This window comes from Cystoisospora suis (assembly GCF_002600585.1).
Source record: "Cystoisospora suis strain Wien I chromosome Unknown contig_323, whole genome shotgun sequence".
Classification (NCBI taxonomy): Eukaryota; Apicomplexa; class Conoidasida; order Eucoccidiorida; family Sarcocystidae; genus Cystoisospora; species Cystoisospora suis.
This window is the reverse complement of record NW_027153124.1, coordinates 1-17,660: the sequence shown is the minus strand read 5'-3', so window position 1 is coordinate 17,660 and position 17,660 is coordinate 1. Positions and strand designations below refer to the sequence as shown.

Below are 17,660 nucleotides of genomic sequence, written 5' to 3'. Positions count from 1 at the left end.
CCGTCCTTCGTTCTGCCCAGGACTGTTGCATGCAAAACACTGCTCATCTCTCGGCTAGACAGAAGCTAGCCATGCCACAGACAACCATGGTGTCTATTGAAGTCGAGCATGGCAGGATGTCCGTTGTGGTTCGATGTGAAAGCGTCACTCAGCTCGTTCTGATTTCTTCAGTATGTAATCTCGAAAGTAAATGGCAAACTCGACTGCCTCGACCCGACGCCCACGAATGGTAGTAGAAGCGAAAATAGCTTACATGTTAAGTTTCTCCCAAATCTGGCTGAGGAACTGCAGAGTAAGCTTCACAAAGTCGTGGTTCGTCTCTCTTCCTCCACAGGGCTCCCGACTGCTTGCTCTGAAGCTTACTAGAGACTTGGACAGTCTGTGGGCGGCCGCGACACGTGCTAAAGCTGGGGCTGATGTGTTCGAGCGACCTTCGAACAAGGTACAGGGTTTACTGCCCTGTCGCTCGTCGGCCCTAGAGTAGTGAAGTGTCACCCCTGAGTTACCTTCTGACTGCCCATGGGTTTCCGGTACCTACAGCTGGGGAGTTCACTGAGGCAGTAGAGGACTGCTTCAGGCAGGTCACCGTCGCTGTGCTGCAGCACGAAAAGCACGACTACAAGTACAGCACGTTCACGGGCAGCACTTTGTCCAACAAACGGTTGTGATACTGGGAAAGAAGCCGCCCAAGTGTGGAATCGTGAAGCAGGATTTCGGTTTTCTCCGGCTTACTCAGCCTCGCCTCAAGAGTTCGTCTTCAAGAGACTGTGTCGTACGAGGTCGGAGCCTGTGTGCTGTCTCAGGGTCGACAACGCATCCCACGTTTACTAGCGTTGCTCTTGGCTCGCATCACAATCTGGTAGCTTCTGACGCTGCTGGGTTCCGATCAAAGCATGCTTCACTTGCAGCTGTTTTTGCGCGGCTGCGCGCTAGGAGCGCGGACCTGTTTTGTAGCCGTTGGTGTGTACCATGAAGCCATTTGCAGCATCGCCACGGCTCGCTTACTGCTCCCCAGGGATACATCCAGCTTACAGGTTGCTGGTGTGCCAGTCGGGCTCGCTAGCTGGTTCAGGGTCCAGGCAGCAGGTACAGGCAGACTACTGAACTCAGTCTCTCGACAGCTTGTGTCTCTTTGCTCAGTCACCTGGGACGGCTGTGTGGCGTGGCGAACAACGATGACACTTGAGCATGTCTTGAGACAACGACTCGACGAGGACACAGGGTCATGTAGGTCACTGGGTGACGCCGGGCCTCCTTTGTGTACTGGCCATAGGTGACCCACGAGAAAACGGTACAAGAGACGTCGATTCCTGGAGCGGAAACTCATGTACTTTGCAGCATCAGCTCGCGACAGGTATTTCCCGTGATGCCTCGGGATTCTGCATTACGCCTAATCGGTTTACTGAAACTGCCGCCTTGGCAGCCAGCCGAATTGAAACTACTCACAGAAAGCGATGGTACACTACGGTGCTACCACACGCGCTGCTCCGTGCATCTGTTGGGAGCCGACCCTCCCGCCGGCCACGCTTCTGCATGCTCAAAGCGGGCTGGTCTTCAGTAGCGGTTTACAGATAATCTGATTTCTTTGGATAAAAATTGCGTCTCTCCAGTACTTTACCTCTCTGTCTACCCGAATCTTCACAGGCCTTGCTGCGCCTCGTGTCGCTTTGTCCGCCGAGGCGGTCCAAGTGCTGACACACCGTCGCGTCTGTCTTGTCAAGGCTGTACCCGGCGCCTCAGATTCGTCCACACCAACTGATCCGAAGTTCTCAAAGAACACTGGTCACACTTCTGGATGAGTCCTTCGCGCCATCAAAAGGCTATCCCGACGTGCCTCTATCAATCCCGTTACTCGCCCTTGCCGTAGCAGATTCAGTTCTCATTCTCATTGGGGGGTGGTCTGCGTTTGTCATCTTTCTAACTTGAGCATCCGGGGACTCAACCAAGCAGAGATCTTCTGTCCTCACCAGTAAATTGCAAGCCCGGACCGACGTCGCACAGGGCACCGTGGACGCTCCGGAACGTTATAACGTGGCGATTCTCGCACCTTGACCTCGTGTAGATTCTCGTAATTCTTACGAGTTTTTTCCTTGTCTGCTGCGGAGCGAACACTTTCTTTCCCGCAAGTAGATTCGTAGAGCACCAACTGAAACCACGAGGAAGAAGCTTAACTTTTCTAGCTGTCAGTCAACGGTCTCAGTTCTTCTGCCGAGCGGGAAACGTCTCGTCACGCTTCCGCTGCGTGCGTGTCTTGTACCGAGGTCCTGACTTCGCAGAATCCTTCTTCAGACCCCCAAGGGAGCAGGCGCCGATCAACTGATGCCGGGACAAAGTTGCTTTGTGTTCATCTTCAATGTTTCCGGAGAATTCTGACGACACGCCCGGCACGTGTTCTTCCTCTGGAGTCACCATGCGCGGAGATAGTCTGCAACTCGAGCCGAAGCGGACGGAGGGACCAGCGAGTCCGATGAACTAGTTACAGGCCTTTTCTGTGAGTCACAAGGCGACTCAAAGATAAAACCATCCGTATCCCCTGGATTGTCTCTCTACCGCTTGCCTAGCCTAAGAGAAGGCTGAACGTTGACTTCCTCGCTTGGTGCCAGTGATGGGCATGAAAAGAGTCGCCGCACCATGCACAGGTAGAAAGTAAAGAGAGGCCTTCTCGTTACGTCGTCCACACATCGTTTGAACAACGATGGGTCTCTTGGATTTCCACCATCTCTTAGCTTCCTCCCAACACCTGTCTTCTTCCGTCAGACAGAAAGGCTCTATAGAGAAGGTCCAGCAGGGAGTTTCGCTTGAAAGAATTTCAAGAGAAAGCATCACCAGAGCGGGGGACAAATCTGTGCGTGAATTCCGTAAAGTTCTTCGTGACTATACTTCAGAGAGAAACTGTCCAGCCCCACGATCCCGAAGCGGCTGTGAACAATCCCCTGTCATCCATGAGCCTGGTAGTGGAAGTGACGGTGTCATACACCTTCCCAAGGAGGTCGTCACTTCAAAACAGATGAAGCTACCCGTCTCTGCTATCCCTCCTCAACGCGAAGACACCCCGTTATCTGGACGTGCGAATAGAAAAACGAGCCTGACAGATGATTCGAAAGAACCCAACCCGCAAGCAGACAGAGAAGGAACGACTGAGACGCATGAGCGGTCCCCTACTGAAGTAGAAGACAGAGGCAATCCTCTATTACTCTCTGTGGCGAAGACGAAGTGTTCTGAACTAGACTTTTCTTTACTTGAGGCTCTTCAAAGTGCACAGAATGCATGCGAGAAAACCATTCATCAACTACGCCGAGTCCAGCAAGATGTTCTTGACGCCGGTGAAGCGGCCTCTCGGTTAATCGCAGATCATTCATCGCGTAATATAGACTTAAGGACCTCTTCTTTCTCTGCTTTCTCGGATACTTGTACATCAACAAGAAGTGCTGGAAAGCCTCATGTTGTCAGGCAACCGCACTCTTCTTCCTCTCTTTCCTCTTCTCTATCTCATGATGGACAAGAAAAGAAGAAAAGAGAAGGGATAAACTTTACCTCGAACGATGACAAAAGGAATCCATCTTCTCGTGATTCTTCTCCACGTTCTTCTTCAGCAAGAAAGAACAGAGACAAAGAAGATCTTCTCAGGGATATACCACGAGGCTCCGTTTGCTGGAAACAGCAAAAGATTCTACTTATAGCCGTACAAAAGCAACTGGATGAAGTGAGGTAGGAAGTCTATGCATGCGGCGTCACTTTTTACTTCCTCACGTACGCACGTGTAGAAACCGTATTTGCTTCTTTGCTGCCATATATGCACATCCACCACATACATGCATATATATGTATAGGTAGGGAAGCGCTCATGACTTACATGTACATAGTTCTGATTTAGGAGATGACCCCGGGAGTAGAGCCGTGAGTCATTGCCAATACACCCCTGTGATGCCCAGTCTGGTTCTTTCATATAGATGAGCAGATACATACATAGGTAGACGAGTATACCTTTGCAGGTCTTTTTCTTGGCCCTACCTGACTGACTCGAGGTGACTCTGCATTGAAGTGTCTAACCTAGGGTAGAAGTTCCGCGAATAAGCGTATAAGAAACTGTAAACGACTTTTCATATCTTTCAACTGGATAGATAACCTGAAGAAGTTTCAAGACACGAGAGTCCACAAGTCTATATCTCTACGCCTCTCAAATCAGTCTCGACGTGGAGTTGTGTTTCAGAGCTTATCTATTTGGACCTCGTCAAATATGAGTTCGTGTGTCTGTTGCCTATGCTTGATGCTCTTCTTCAACAGCTCATATGCCTCAGCTCTTTACCAGCTGGAACAGCGTATTCAGGCTACCGCCTCGTCATATGCGTCTCAGGGCATATGTGATGAGAATCTCTCCGCTGCTGTTGCTGCTGCTGCAGTCCAAGCAGCTCAGGCTCTTTCTTCTCTGCCTCATCGTCATGCACCTGGACCGCTCTCTGATACACGCTCAACCGCCACAATACAGGTATAAGCATAGAAGTGGATAGACAGTAGACTCTGGAAGAAAGAATCATCTCTCTCTTCACCAAACTCTATATTCATCCATGAATGCATGCATGCACGTTGATAACACCGCTGAGACTGAGGTTCCTCTGTATCCGTCGTCTCCAGCCACTGCTGGGCCACTAGGCTCGTCTCTCTATTTCGCTAGAAACTCGCACGGCGTGCCTAATCAGCTAATAACTAAATAGACTCACAGCTCTTTTCAACTACGGCAGCCATCCATCCCCTTGGCACGGGCTCCTTTGCCCTTCACTTCAGTCTTCATATCTCTACCAGTCAAGACGGCATGTATTCTTCCTGGCCTCTTTACGCTTATGTATCACCAAGATGAGGGGGAAGTTAAACATCCGTTTATTCATTCATCCCAGTACGTGTACGTACGGTTCACACGTTAGGTTCCCGACTCTCTAGGTGACTTGAAAAGCAAGTCGGTATCATGGGCATGGATAGAGCTTCTGAGACTTCTTGTGTACATATATTCATATGCTCTCTTTCTATTCTGTTGATGTGCACACACAGGAAGAAGAACACGAGAAAGACGAGAATAAACAGTTTATTGAGCTCCTTGAAGCGGAGTGTATGGCCGCATCTGCATTGCAGTCTGCTGGAGGTAAGAAGATTCCTTCTCCGCGATTCGATGCTAGTTCTTTTCTTTCTGCCGTTCACTTCCTGTCTGGGGACATCAAAAGACTTCTAAGTCTGCTCCACACTCAAGAAAGAGACTGGCAGCACGTAGTTTTTACCTCCCTTGGTACATACACACGAACTCGCTTCTCTACGTGCGACAGTCTTCTCTCCGATAGAGCAGAGATTCTTCTTGAAGGAGATACCTCAAGCCGTCAGCTGCGATTCGGTTTCTTAGAAACAATATATATATGTATATTCATGTGGTCTGTATCCATTGTATACATCCACATGTACATGGCACCTATCTTCAAGAAGGCAGAACCAACGGTTTTATATGTAAAGAAGTGTATTAGAGTCCATGTCTTCTATCTTTCTTCTCATTCACGGAAATCGAGAAAGCATGAGATTTGAAATGAGGAGGGTAATGAAAGGAGCCTGTCTGTCTTTCATTCTTCTCCTCTGTCTTCTCTCTGTAGCACATAACAGTTCATTTTATCTCTTCTTTCCTTCACATCATATACATCCTCACATTTGGACCTGGTGCAGTCATCGTACGTTCTCTTTCATAAACAACTACGCATAGCTTTACCTCCACTCTCCCCTGCATTCTCGAACGCGATACTTGCCCAGGCAAAGGGAAGCTCCTATAGATCTTCTCTTCATTCGGAATAGCTATCAGCCATCAAATGACCTCTCTATTATAAATATATGTGTATGAAAATATCCACTGGTGTATCTACATGGGCATATGTGTATATATATGTCCTTCAACGATATTATTTTTAGACCGCAATAGACGGTTGGTTGTGCCTCTTTGTTCTCCTTTTGTCTCAGAAGAAAGTTCAAGTCTCTCGATAAAAGCGAAAGCGAAATCGACAGCAGCATCGAATGCCCTAGGAGATCATCTAACTCTTCTAGCTGAACGCTTATCTGAAGCCCAATCGACTATTACAAAACGCGCTACGTTTGTATCACGATGGTACGCAGTGAAGATTCTATTCAAGTGCATAGACATGGCCTAGGAAGATATCATGTATAAGCTGGTAAAATGATCTCTCTTCTTTCTTATTCCACCTTGTCTTATATGTATATGTTTGTATTCGAAGAGAGAGATGAGATGTAGAAGGGAAAACAGGCCGAGAAAACCTATCTGACGTGGTTGGGTTTCTTCATGGAGAGGGCTGAAGAAAATCTTCGCATGCCTAGTAGGCTGGGTGATAGAGAACAGACGCCGTTTTTGCTACTCAAAGAATGAAAAATGTGACAAAGATAGAGGAGAGAAGAAACAAGTGATGGAGATGAGAGGGTCGTATACAAGTCTAAAAGCCGTTTACTGTCTTCGCCTAACTCACCTATCCACACACAAGCTTGCTTGATTGGAGTTAGGGCAGTTCGTTATTTCTTGAACAGACTTAGACTTTATGCCTGCCTCAAAATAATCGGATGGGGGCGAACGCGCGGTAGAAGGAGAGAGATAACCTTCCTGAAAAGAAAGCTTGTATACATCGATAGAGAAACAGAGAGAGATCATCAAGTTGTTTATGCCATCGGATGTTGTGAGCTCAGGTGTACATACATCCACAGAGAAAGGAGAGAGAAAGAAAGATACTCCTTTGGTTTTATGTGTATCACGTGGTTGTTCTACTGGTATTGATGTGTTAGACCTGCTGTACATGTTCTTCCGGACATTTTTTCGATATCTCCTGTCTGAATGCTTTCTCAAATAGTCCCACGCAGCTCACTGGTAGGAGCACGATTCGGATAAAGAAGAAAGGAAGGTTCTTCGGTTTTCTCTCTTCTTGCTTCTTGTTGTTTCTCACTAACAGGGGAGAGCTTTTCATTGAGGCAGCAGCTGAGATCGAGATACACCTCGATGAGGTAGCACCTTACGTTAAGAAAGGCATGACGTGGGAAAGACAGATCGATCAAAAACTGCATGCGCAGCAGAAAGAAATTCAGGCTCTCCAAGAAAGACTCCAAGTAACAAAGAAAACCGCCGACCAGGTAGGTAGACGACGGGAGAGGAGCTAACCCAACATCCCAGTTGCTTTCTTTCTTTCTTTCTTTCTTCGCTTGTTTTTTTGAATGCCGAAGCCCTGCTGTACAACTATCCGTAGGTCTCCATTCAGGTCCGTAGATAGATAGAAGAAATTTATATAGGTAGGTGTGTATAGGCCTAGGTGGTCTGTCGGCGCGTGCTTGGTCTATTCTCTGTATTACCTACGGCTAGATAACAGGTATGATTTAGTGGACTTGTCTATCTCTCTCTCTCTCTTTCCTTGTCTGTCTTGTGGCCCTAACATTTGTCACAGGTGGCGAGCCGGCTAAAGCAAAAGAGACAGCAGTTTCTTCTTGCGATTCAGGACTGGACTACGGAGAAGAGTCTACATCAACTTAATAAAGCCGATCGCATGCGACAGCTGAACACACGGTAAGAAACATCGAGTTTCTTCCTTCTTGTTCTTCTCGTAGTTAAAGAAGAAGAAAAGATCTTTCCATTTATAGCTAGATAGATAGACAAATAGATAAATCTTCATCCAGTTGAGTCTTCGCCTCGATACTACTCACCAGGGACGCAGGGTTGTCTTGTGTGTGTCTTTATTGCATGCTCATTTATGAGGAAGATATATATATATATGTTTATACGTGTGTGGATACGTGCAGAGGGACTGTATGTATATAAGTACCTACTCTAAGCTTACATTTTTCAGGTGTGAAGACGGGAATGAAGTGACACCGCAGTCTTGAGAGTTGGGCAGAACCGAGGAAAGATCAGCCGAAGCAATAAACATATAGATAAGTAAGTATACGTGTACATATATATATATATATATAAACTACCCACTCACTCTTATAATCCTCTCAAAGGACGTGTAACTGGCATGCATTTTCGACGGTCTCTTTTGGTATACGATACATGTCACTGGTGTTAACTTTTTTCTTTCATTGCTTATAAAGGCGTCTCTGTTCCGTCTTCATTCTTTTTCCTCTTTCTCCCCTCTGGATCAAGGAGGTCTCCTGTCTTCCCCTCTCTCTTTCGATGTAGTTCAGTAGTCTTTCTCTCTCTCCTCTTTCTCATGAGCGCTGTCGAGATCTGGTGGTGTATAGGCAGCGTATATCACAGAGACAGATGGGTTCCCTATATACGACGACTGATCCTATAGAGATGTGCTTGAATGCCGCGTGTTTGAGGCGTTGTATATGACATGCAGAATCGATGCCCTGGATCGACAGATACGGGGCTTGGCTGCTTTTTCTCCTCTATTCATCGTGGAAAGAACTCCTAAATATGTCACGCTCCAGTATAAAGTAAGAAGAAAGGCACAGTGACAGAGATAGAGAGGCGCTGCTTTTTCTGGAGAAGAGAACTTCATTCATCTTCTCTCGTTCTCCGGAAAGGGGAGCGAGTTCTCTGAGAGTGGGGACATGGGAATGTGAATGAATCCGTACATCTTTTAATTTCCGGCAAGCAGACGTTACGCGTGCTGGTTTCTTCTCTTTTGTATGCTGATGTATGTACGTCGTGTGATACATAACACACAGACTGTGCATGCGGATCCATAGATGACTGCATGGGGGGTCTTGGCAAACGGTGCACTAGCCTATCCCACCCTCTCTTTCTCATATCAGAACTCTTCAAACAGACACACCTTCTGAGTGCGTGTATCTGCAAGATTCTTGTCTTCGTGAGACTAGGCGTTGCATGCACTCCCGGGCGTTCCATCTGGTCACAGCAACGCCTTTCGTGGGTGCGGTGGTAGGGGGTAAATCCATGTAGATATCATGGAGTATGCTTTTCTGAGACACGGTCTTGCAAACAAAAGATAGACGAGAGCGAAATTCTGTCTTTTTCATGTGTGTAGATGCGCGTATAAGATGCGTGTTGTACACGCCGGCATCTTGAGAATGTAGGTATGAAACGTTATGAGGTAGGGGGGGGGAAGGGGACAGGGGCACACACGCTGGTGTCATTTAGGCAGATATGCATACATGCGCACATACATACATATACACATGTGAACCTTTGGATGCTCTGTGAGAGAGAATACACATGGAAGTAGGTAGACAGGTGTGTTGGTCGTTCATGTGAAGTGTTGGGTTGTACTATGGAGGTGTCGTTTAAGAAGAAAGATGGAGGGAGATCTATTGAGTCTTTTTCTCCTCCAGATAGTTGTGTATCTGTCGGATGTGCTTTATTTATGATGTCCCCTTCCTGTTGCAGCCAATGGGATGCACAACGGATTACGAGATTTCCATTGAGGGTTTGGAGCTTTCGCTCGAAGCTCAGGAGCCACACGCATACAAGATTTCTTCCTTTTTCAGTGTACGCGTGACACCTCAGTTGACCTGGCTAGAAGAAAGGCTAGAGCGTGCGATTCGAAACTACTTTTCCACTATATGCACGCTACAGCAGCCTGGGCTCACATCTGAGAACTCAAAGAAGACGGGCGCTTCCCTGCCGAACCAGGGGTTTGCCTACGAGGGAAACGGGTACAGAGAGAGGACAGCTGCGGAAGTCGACAGCGGAGCAGCAGTGGGGGCCCAATCACGAAAAACGATCTATGATTACGCACCTTATAGTCTAACACAGCAAGCAGAATTCGGAAGGAGATCAAGACTGAGTTGTTCGACATCTGGAACTAAGAGAGGAAGGAACACTTCACTAGAAGAAGAGCTGGAAGAAAACGATCTAAGAATGCCGGGTAGTGAGAACGGAATAGACATGCTGGGGCCGAGGAGGAAAACTCGGTGCCTATCAGAAAGAGAAGGTCAACCTCGAAAGAAACAAGTGAAGATTTTCACCGAGCATATTGCTGCCATTGTCTTGAAAACATTGACAACGGCCTTCGGCTCAACGGAGACAGACTGAAAATAACATGAAATCTTCTCTCGAAGTCGCCAAGTGGTAGAAGGGGAAACGTCACCTTGCAGGTTGATTGCCTGAGCAATCGTTTCACTATCAGGTACCGCCGTCTTGAGAACGTCGCGGGTGGTTGATATGCACACCAGGCACGTGGGGGGAATAGATTCACGTGAAAAAAAAGTCGCCTTCTTTTTTTTATACCCACATCGGTGCCTCATGGCCGCCCACGCACTCGTCAGGTAGGCAAATGATGGGTGTAGAGTCTGCGCCTACCCGAGCCCGAACGAGGAGCCAATGCTTAGTGCAAGAACCCGGGAGAGACCTCAGTGTGTTAGAGATCAGCTCCCAAGTTGCAGTGGAAACTCTGTTCTTGTCCTTGTCAAGACATTTGGTACTAGAACCAGTGAAGAGGCTCGAAATGAGAGAACGTTCGCTTTCTTCAAGGCGCAGACCCAAGCTGCGTCCCGTCACCCGAGCCAATTCTGAAGCCACAATTACCCAGCCGTGTTTTGTGACCGGGGTTTTGTTTAAGGTGTAGCGTCATGCCCTCATGATTCGGCTGGTTTTCTTCTGCTGCCGTCTTGCAAGGTCACGAGCCCGGACTCGCTGGTGCGTTCTTGAAGGGTGATAGGTTGATAGTCCACTCTTCTTCATGTACACTTGCATACCAGCGATCAGCTTCGCGCCCTACCCTGGCTAGCCCGACAGGCAGCATGAGTTTCAGATGGAACCGGTTTGGCTGTAGCGGTTGACGCCTTTGTCTGAGGGAAGCCGCGCCAGCAAAGTTGAGGGACTGGCATGAATATAACACGGAGGTAGAGTGTGTAATCTGGAGACTGGTTTCCTGTACCACAAGCATTGTCTCGGAGTGCGCCGCAAACCGCCATTCGCTCCTTTGCTCTTCGGCAGAGCATTGCCATCAATCACTATTACGCAAGGCTTCTGAAGTGCCAGTCCAAAAGGAAAACAGGGCGGAAAAAGAAAGCGGTGCTTGCTTGTCCCAGTTTCTTGCAGTTTCTGTCTCGTGTTCCTCGAACAGGCGTGGGAAACATATGCTTCGCCAGCCTGGGTTTCTCTTCTGCTGGCTAACCCTCTCGAATCATGCTCCAGTGAAGGAGTACTCCTTCGCCAGGACAGAGAATGTGGGACACCACTGCTCTAACAGACACTCTGTCTGCGGGCTTGTGGCTGTTCTCGAGTACGTGCCGTGGACTTCGTGCTGAAACACAGAATACGGAGGTGGTCGAGAGCCAAGTAATTAGGGTTTACAAGCGGCGACTCTGGCGTACCCGAGGACCGCCCGGAAGAGAAAGTCTAAGCAGCACACGTGCGGGATCGCTGTTTTCCCGAAGCAGCCGGAGGTACATCCAGACGCCGAAGACTCACGTCGTGACAACGGCCAGTCGATATCGCTTGCGCTTATTCAGGATACTGTCCGCATGCAGGTTCCGTTAGACCTCGCTAGAGCGTTCTCGCTGTCCTGGAAAAAGTGTCCATACAGTACTGGGCACTAGCACACACGACTGGCTGCCACCCAACAATGTTGTGGTGTTTCGTTCTATTGCTTGCAAACAGTTGATCATTATTCTGACGGCTCAGTTCATGAACTCGCTGCTGTCCTGTTGCATCTATGGCACAAGGCGGGGCTGCGTTCTTTGCCTCTCCAGAGTCAGCCACCAAAGCAGAAGCGTAAACGCAACGACACGGTCTTTTTTGCTTTCCTTGAACATGCCGAATGGTGCGATGTCATCCCAGAACAAACCTCAGTTCTGGCTGGGGCCCAGCCGACATTTTGTCCTAATGCAGTTGTAGATGCCCGTGTTGCCATCGAGAGGACGTTCACGAATACCCCGCCTCCAGTAGCAAAGGGCTTAGATATTTATGGTGTACTTCTGGAAGCATCTCTTCTGGCTGCTGAACAGCGTTTCCTTTCAGAGACGAGGGACTCTCGCACGAATTTCTAACTCTCCTTCGTGCACCCCAGTGTGCACCCCCCAGCGGCCACAGTGCTTGCTCGGAAAGAAAGGCACGACTGGTTCTCCCATAGTGTCTCTACTGTATTCTATCTCTTGACGAGACAAGAGAATGCAGCCTTTTTGGTGTGTCTGGGGCAAGAGGATAAAGGTCTGTCTCAAGGTTGTCCCTTTCCCGTGCCTGACCGTTCTGTTGTCGGTCACGTGGTGACTAAGCAGAGATACCGAAAAGAAAGCCGCTTGTTCTTCCCGGAACTTTCAGAAAGAGAATAGGACGCGGTTTGTCCCATAGTTCTTGCTTCGGAGACTCTTTTGATGGATGCTGTCGGCACTGTGAAAAGAGCTGACGAGTGATCGTTGCCTGCATGTTTTCACTGTTGTGTTCTATCTCTTTTTCTTCGCCGTTTATTGCCCTCTCTGGTAAGGCAGTAGAAAAAGGTTTTTCAGGCCTTCCTTTCATTTGATCTCCCCAGTCTCTCCCCCGCCTTGGAGACGAAGTCTCCCGCATTCCTTGTCATTTTTCATTGTCTTTCAAGTGCGCTTCCACATAGAAGGCAACTCGTCGTAACCGTATCACTCGCGTTCCATTCTTCTTTCCCGTGTCGTCGACCATGGAGAAGTCGAGAGCGGCAAGTGCGGCGCCATCCAAGATGTGAAGGTTTCGTGTATCATTTCTGTCCTCCTTGTTTCGGTTTGAACGGCGGGGAGGAGAGAAGACGGTGGCCGGCCCGACGATGAGTTTGTTCGAAAGCGTACCAGTAGTGAGGAAGTTTCTTCGTTTGTTTCGTGAAAGATGACAAGTGGGTGGAGTCCCGATTTCCTGCAGGCCACTGCAGCAGGAGCTCCCGGTGTGTGGCAGCAGCAGCAGCAGCACCCGGATGATCAGCAGAACCAGCAGCTACCGTCCCAGCCGAAAGATCGACAGAAAGACTTTCACCAGGTGGAGAGAACTCTTTTGTCACTTCGACAACAGGAAGGACAGATTGAAGCTTTGCTCCATCAACTTTCTCAGCAAGCTTCTCTTCAGTCCAGCCAACAAAATCTCCCTTCTCCATTTCACCATACGTTGATGCTTCCTCCTTCAACTTCGGTACGACCTCTGGCGCCGCTTACTCAACAGGCAACTCCCTCTCTACTGACGGCCGGAACTGGCCAACTAGACCGGCGAACAATATTCCACGATGTGAGAGGAGCAGTAGCGCCTGGAGTGCATGTTCGACCACAGTTCCCCCCAACTTCAGCGTCAGCATCTTCTTCCTTACATCTAGGTGGGAAAGAAGAGACAAGTTCCCTGTTTCTTCATCCGCACCCTTCTCTTCAGCCTCGCCCTCACGATAGAGGATATTTGCTTCTTGGGACTAGTTCTACAACTCCTATAGCTCCTCAAACAACCACAGGGACATCACCCCCTGCCTTGGGTGGTAGCTTTCCAGGACACGATACTCATAGGACCCCTGCAGGAGGAGGTAGCGGTCACATACCTCTCCACGGTAATCTTCTCCCTGGATATTCCTCTTCCACTTCAGTCCATCAAGAAAGCAGTGCTGATTATCCTCATCCTCATAGTAACAATAACGCTACGGCAACGCATGTTCCTGATCCTCTATTCTCTCCTCCTTCCATCCACATGCGGCAAGCTGGGTTCCTAGGAACCCTAGGAGGATTGTCTACCTTGTCAAAATCCGCTGGTTCTGCTCCCCCGACATCTACTCTGGGATCGTCGTCGACACCATTATCATCTCATATCATTCAGCCTGCAGGAGTCGCGACAGCATCTATACAGCATGATCGCAATGGTGCTCTTCAGGTCCCACACCTACCGCCTGTCACGACTCCTCTATCTCCGTCTTTCTATTCCCGACCACTTGGAGAGCCTTTCTCTGGAGCAGCAGGGGGAGGAGGAAAGCTCGTCTTAGGCGGACTAGGGGATGAAAATTTTCTCCTATCAGCTCAGCAAATGGATCGAAAACGTACCGAGCTACTTCAAGAAAGAGAGAGAATACGACAGCTTCAAAGACAGCAGGAACAGCTCTTAAAAGAACTCACCATTCAATATCAAACACACCAGCAACAGGCCCTCTTACAGCTCAAACCTCCAGAGGGACTTCACTGCGGCCCAGCTGGAAAACAAGCCCTTCGACAGTTCTTTGAACGTAAGGCGAAACACGTAGGGAAGGGAGAGGGAAACATGAAACGCGTAGGGAGAGAGAGAATGCTGATGTATGTTTATCTTCTTGTCTAGCTCGTTTTCTTGCTCGGCTCCTTCCTGGCTTGCGAACACAACAAGTGGAGACACGAAGAAGGTTTCCTTACGACCACTTGTCGAGTGAAGACATTAAAAACAAGACAGCTAAAATGACTGTATGAGATCGACGTAGTATATACACCACTACCATGATGTACACATACGTATCTATGTACGCAGGGCGTACCATTGCAGCAAGTCTTGGACCGGCTTGTACAGATATCGATTCATAATAGCTCACTGTCAACAACGGCTGTGTTAGTAACGGGAGAGCGTAGACACGGTCTGGCGTCCGGGGCTACTTTTCTATTGATGACCAGTACAACCAGCTGCGGATTCTGCTGCTTTCATGTTACTGAGTGTTCGTACACTCTGTATATCCTGAACAAGGGTGGGTAAATGCATCTACGGCGTGAACTCGCAAACAGCCTCGCCACTTGATATAGAGATAGCGATTATGGTGTTTCTCTCACTTCTTTCTGTCTATGTGGAGATGTACGTATACCTACTGAAGTCTCTTAATGCTTGGCGACGGGTGCCAATCAGATTTCTCTTCTGTGAAGGGACTGGCGGTCTCTTGGCTGTCTGTATAAGGCATAGAATCGGTATATGCCTTCTATAAAGGTGTCCAATCGATTCAAATTGCTCATGTCGGTTTTTTCCTCCTGGACTATGTGAACTTCTCGTCTATGTTCTTCAGAGGCATATATGTTGAGTCGTCCTCCAGCCTCTCTTCTAGCAAGTACAGATGGGACCAATGCATCTCCAACAAGTATCGCTTCTTCTTCTTCGCCTTCTTCGTCGGCACCTACAACTTCTTTCCTTCCTTCTTCTATAGAACCTCCTGCTCTCCCTACTTCTCCACCTTTCACATCTGCTGATCTTTTATCAAACCTCCTTCCGCCTTTAGTAGATGGGTCGTCAGCTCTTCGCCCCCCTCCTCTCCCTGGGTCTTCGTCTTCCACAACGCCTTCTCCGTTCTTGTCTTATCAGCTGTCTCCTCCAGATCCTTCTTCTCATTTTCAGGGTGGCAAAGTAACGGAACTCACCCCCTCTCCAACCTCTTTGAGTCATACGGTTGGTCCTTTCTCAACTGGTGCTGCTGGTAGTGGGAGTGGTCCACCTCCTTTTTCACTTGGAGAAGGAAGTAGCAGTGGTAGGAGTGAGGGGAAACATGGAGGCGAGGCAGCGTCTCCTATGGTGTTGTCTATGACTTCGCATCAGCAGTACCCTACACCTGTATCTGATTCTCTTCATACACCCCAAGCGTGGAGTGTCTCTGGTCCAAATCTCCCTCCTTCACCGTCTAGTACAGGTGGAGGAGTAGCAGTAGGGGGTGGTAGTGGAAGTTCTTCATCTGTTCTCCCAGTTTTATCAAACGTCTCTCCTGCTTTGGTTGTATGTAAGCGTTGGCAAGCAACACAGGGTCTACAAGATCCTCGGGCAGAGGCTGTTGTGTCTCTTCTTCGGGCTATGGGAGTGGGAAGGAATGTCACATATCGAGGTGTATTCGAAACAACCTTGCGGCCAAAGCTAATACTTCGCATTATGAAACTCCGTGGACTTCTTCGGAGATATCTCGAAGACGATGTGAGGAAAAGAATCACCACACATACATCGTCGTCATCCGTATCTAGCGGGACAGATGCTGGGAGATGTGTACAACAGGGCGTCCTCTCTCCAGGAGAGGGGAAGGGTCTGGATCTCCATCTTTTAAGAGCAACTGTCCTTCCACATCTTGAAGACCATGCGGATACGGTTTGGCGAGAATGGCTTGACGAACAATCGATCTTCAAGAAAGGAGAAGGAGGAGGAGGAGATCGAAGTGGCCGTCTTGTGAATACACAACAAACTCATCAAGGAGGGAGAGCTTTGACGATTGAAGCAGGGGCTCACTCACAAGATGGAGGAGCTTCATCACGATCTGGAGGTCTCCGAACGGCGACACCCCAGTGGATCACGAGTTTCCCTACTACTACTACCACTAGCAGTAGCAGTCATAGTGGAAAGAAACGGAGAGAAGGAAGAGGTGTAGGGACGCGGGGTGAGGAACAGACAACAGGCCGTTATGCGGTGCCTTTGTTTTCTCCGGAGGAAGGACAAGGGCGGGATGAAAAAGATGAAGAAGAAGATTCAACCAGTGAGCTTCTGAGAAAGAAAACTCGGAATGTTCCTCATCCTCATAGTAGTAGTAGTAGCAGTTCAGCAAGTCATCAATTGGATGTAGTGATGAGTAAGAAAAGAAAGAAAAAGACCACGACAACCGAAGGAATCTCGGATAATGAAATGTTTCTCGTGAATCGTCCTCCAGGTAACTCAAACTATTCTGGAGAAGACTTCGCTTTCCACAACTATAGACAGAGAATATCCACAGCAGTCACAGCTCTGGCGGAGACACGACCAGCGCATGAACAGCAGCATCCTGCTGGTGCTGCTCATCAAGAAGTCTATGGTGCTATAGGGATGCTATACACTTCAATACAGAGACTAGGACCTATGTTTCAGGTTCGCCCACTTCAGCCAATTCTAGCAGCTACACTTGAAGCTATCCAGCCGTTACCTATCCCTCCTTCTGTTCGAAAGCTTCTTCTCTCGGATACTCCTGCTTCAAGGGATTTCTATAAAGTCGCACATATTCGTACAAAGCACTTCATCTGGCTCCGGCAACCCTGGAGATTCTTTGCTGAAGTGTCGCGACACCTGGATGCATGCGTTGATATTCTCAAAGCTTCTTTTCTCCCTTCCGACTTGTCTTCTCACGCTTACACGACAAACGCCTCGACGCCTTCGTCGTCCAAAAGAACGCGAGGAGGAGGAGGAGGAGAAGAAGAAGGAAAAGGAAGAGGAGGGGAAGTCTCCAGAGGAGGAGACTATGACATAGTAGGGGGTTCTGGGGGTGCTAGTAGCAGTTTCACTTCTCATGGAAATGCTAATAGCCGTACTCATCTAGGAGGAGCATTCTCTTCTTTATCATCCTCTGTCTCAGGATCGTCTATCCCGACTTCTTCTGCTTCGGGATGTTCTAACATGTCGACGGCCCCTCCTAATAGCATGCAGCGACATCCTCCTTATCTCTGTGAAACAGATAGTAAAAGCTCCACCCTCTCATCAGAGAATTCATCCTGTTCTCCTCCTCCTCCTCCCCCCGGTGTTCTCCTTCAACAAGAGATAGGAATCTTGTTGAACTTTGTAGCCGGAAATGTAGAGATCTATAATCTTCTCATCTTCTTTATACGCCTCAAATTCATTCATTCTCTCTTACCTCCAGGACGCTATGCTATTGACCTTACTTCATCTTCGTCTTCTTCTTCCTCGTCTTGTGATCCTCTCAGTCATTCGAGCAGGAGGTCATCATTCGTTTCTTCTCCTCCTACATCTTTTTCTTCAGTCTCTTCTGGGATGCCTCTTTCTTCTTCTTCTGGAAGAA

At 48.5% G+C, this 17,660-nt stretch overlaps 2 protein-coding genes across 2 annotated transcripts; both read left to right on the top strand.

The window, feature by feature from the left end:
• The first annotated feature begins 1,576 nt into the window (after positions 1 to 1,576).
• CSUI_000854 (non-muscle myosin heavy) lies at positions 1,577 to 10,410 on the top strand. Its single transcript, XM_068061061.1, has 8 exons — positions 1,577 to 3,708; positions 4,285 to 4,486; positions 5,044 to 5,134; positions 5,986 to 6,130; positions 6,978 to 7,155; positions 7,464 to 7,582; positions 8,364 to 8,460; positions 9,374 to 10,410. Exons 1-8 carry the CDS (start codon positions 2,696 to 2,698, stop codon positions 10,019 to 10,021), a joined length of 2,493 nt encoding a protein of 830 aa, XP_067926958.1. The 5' UTR covers positions 1,577 to 2,695; the 3' UTR covers positions 10,022 to 10,410.
• A 1,147-nt stretch (positions 10,411 to 11,557) lies between these two features.
• On the top strand, positions 11,558 to 17,660 carry CSUI_000853 (uncharacterized protein; the record flags this gene model as incomplete). Its single annotated transcript, XM_068061060.1, has 2 exons — positions 11,558 to 14,141; positions 14,934 to 17,660. Coding segments are annotated over exons 1-2 (4,087 nt in total), but the record flags the coding sequence as incomplete, so codon positions are not given.

Coding starts and splice junctions, on each gene's coding strand:
- CSUI_000854 (XM_068061061.1), top strand. CDS start 2,696: ATGGGTCTCTTGGATTTCCACCATCTCTTAGCTTCCTCCCAACACCTG. Junction 6,131..6,977: donor GCTACGTTTGTATCACGATG/GTACGCAGTGAA, acceptor TCTCACTAACAG/GGGAGAGCTTTTCATTGAGG. Junction 8,461..9,373: donor ATGTCACGCTCCAGTATAAA/GTAAGAAGAAAG, acceptor TTCCTGTTGCAG/CCAATGGGATGCACAACGGA.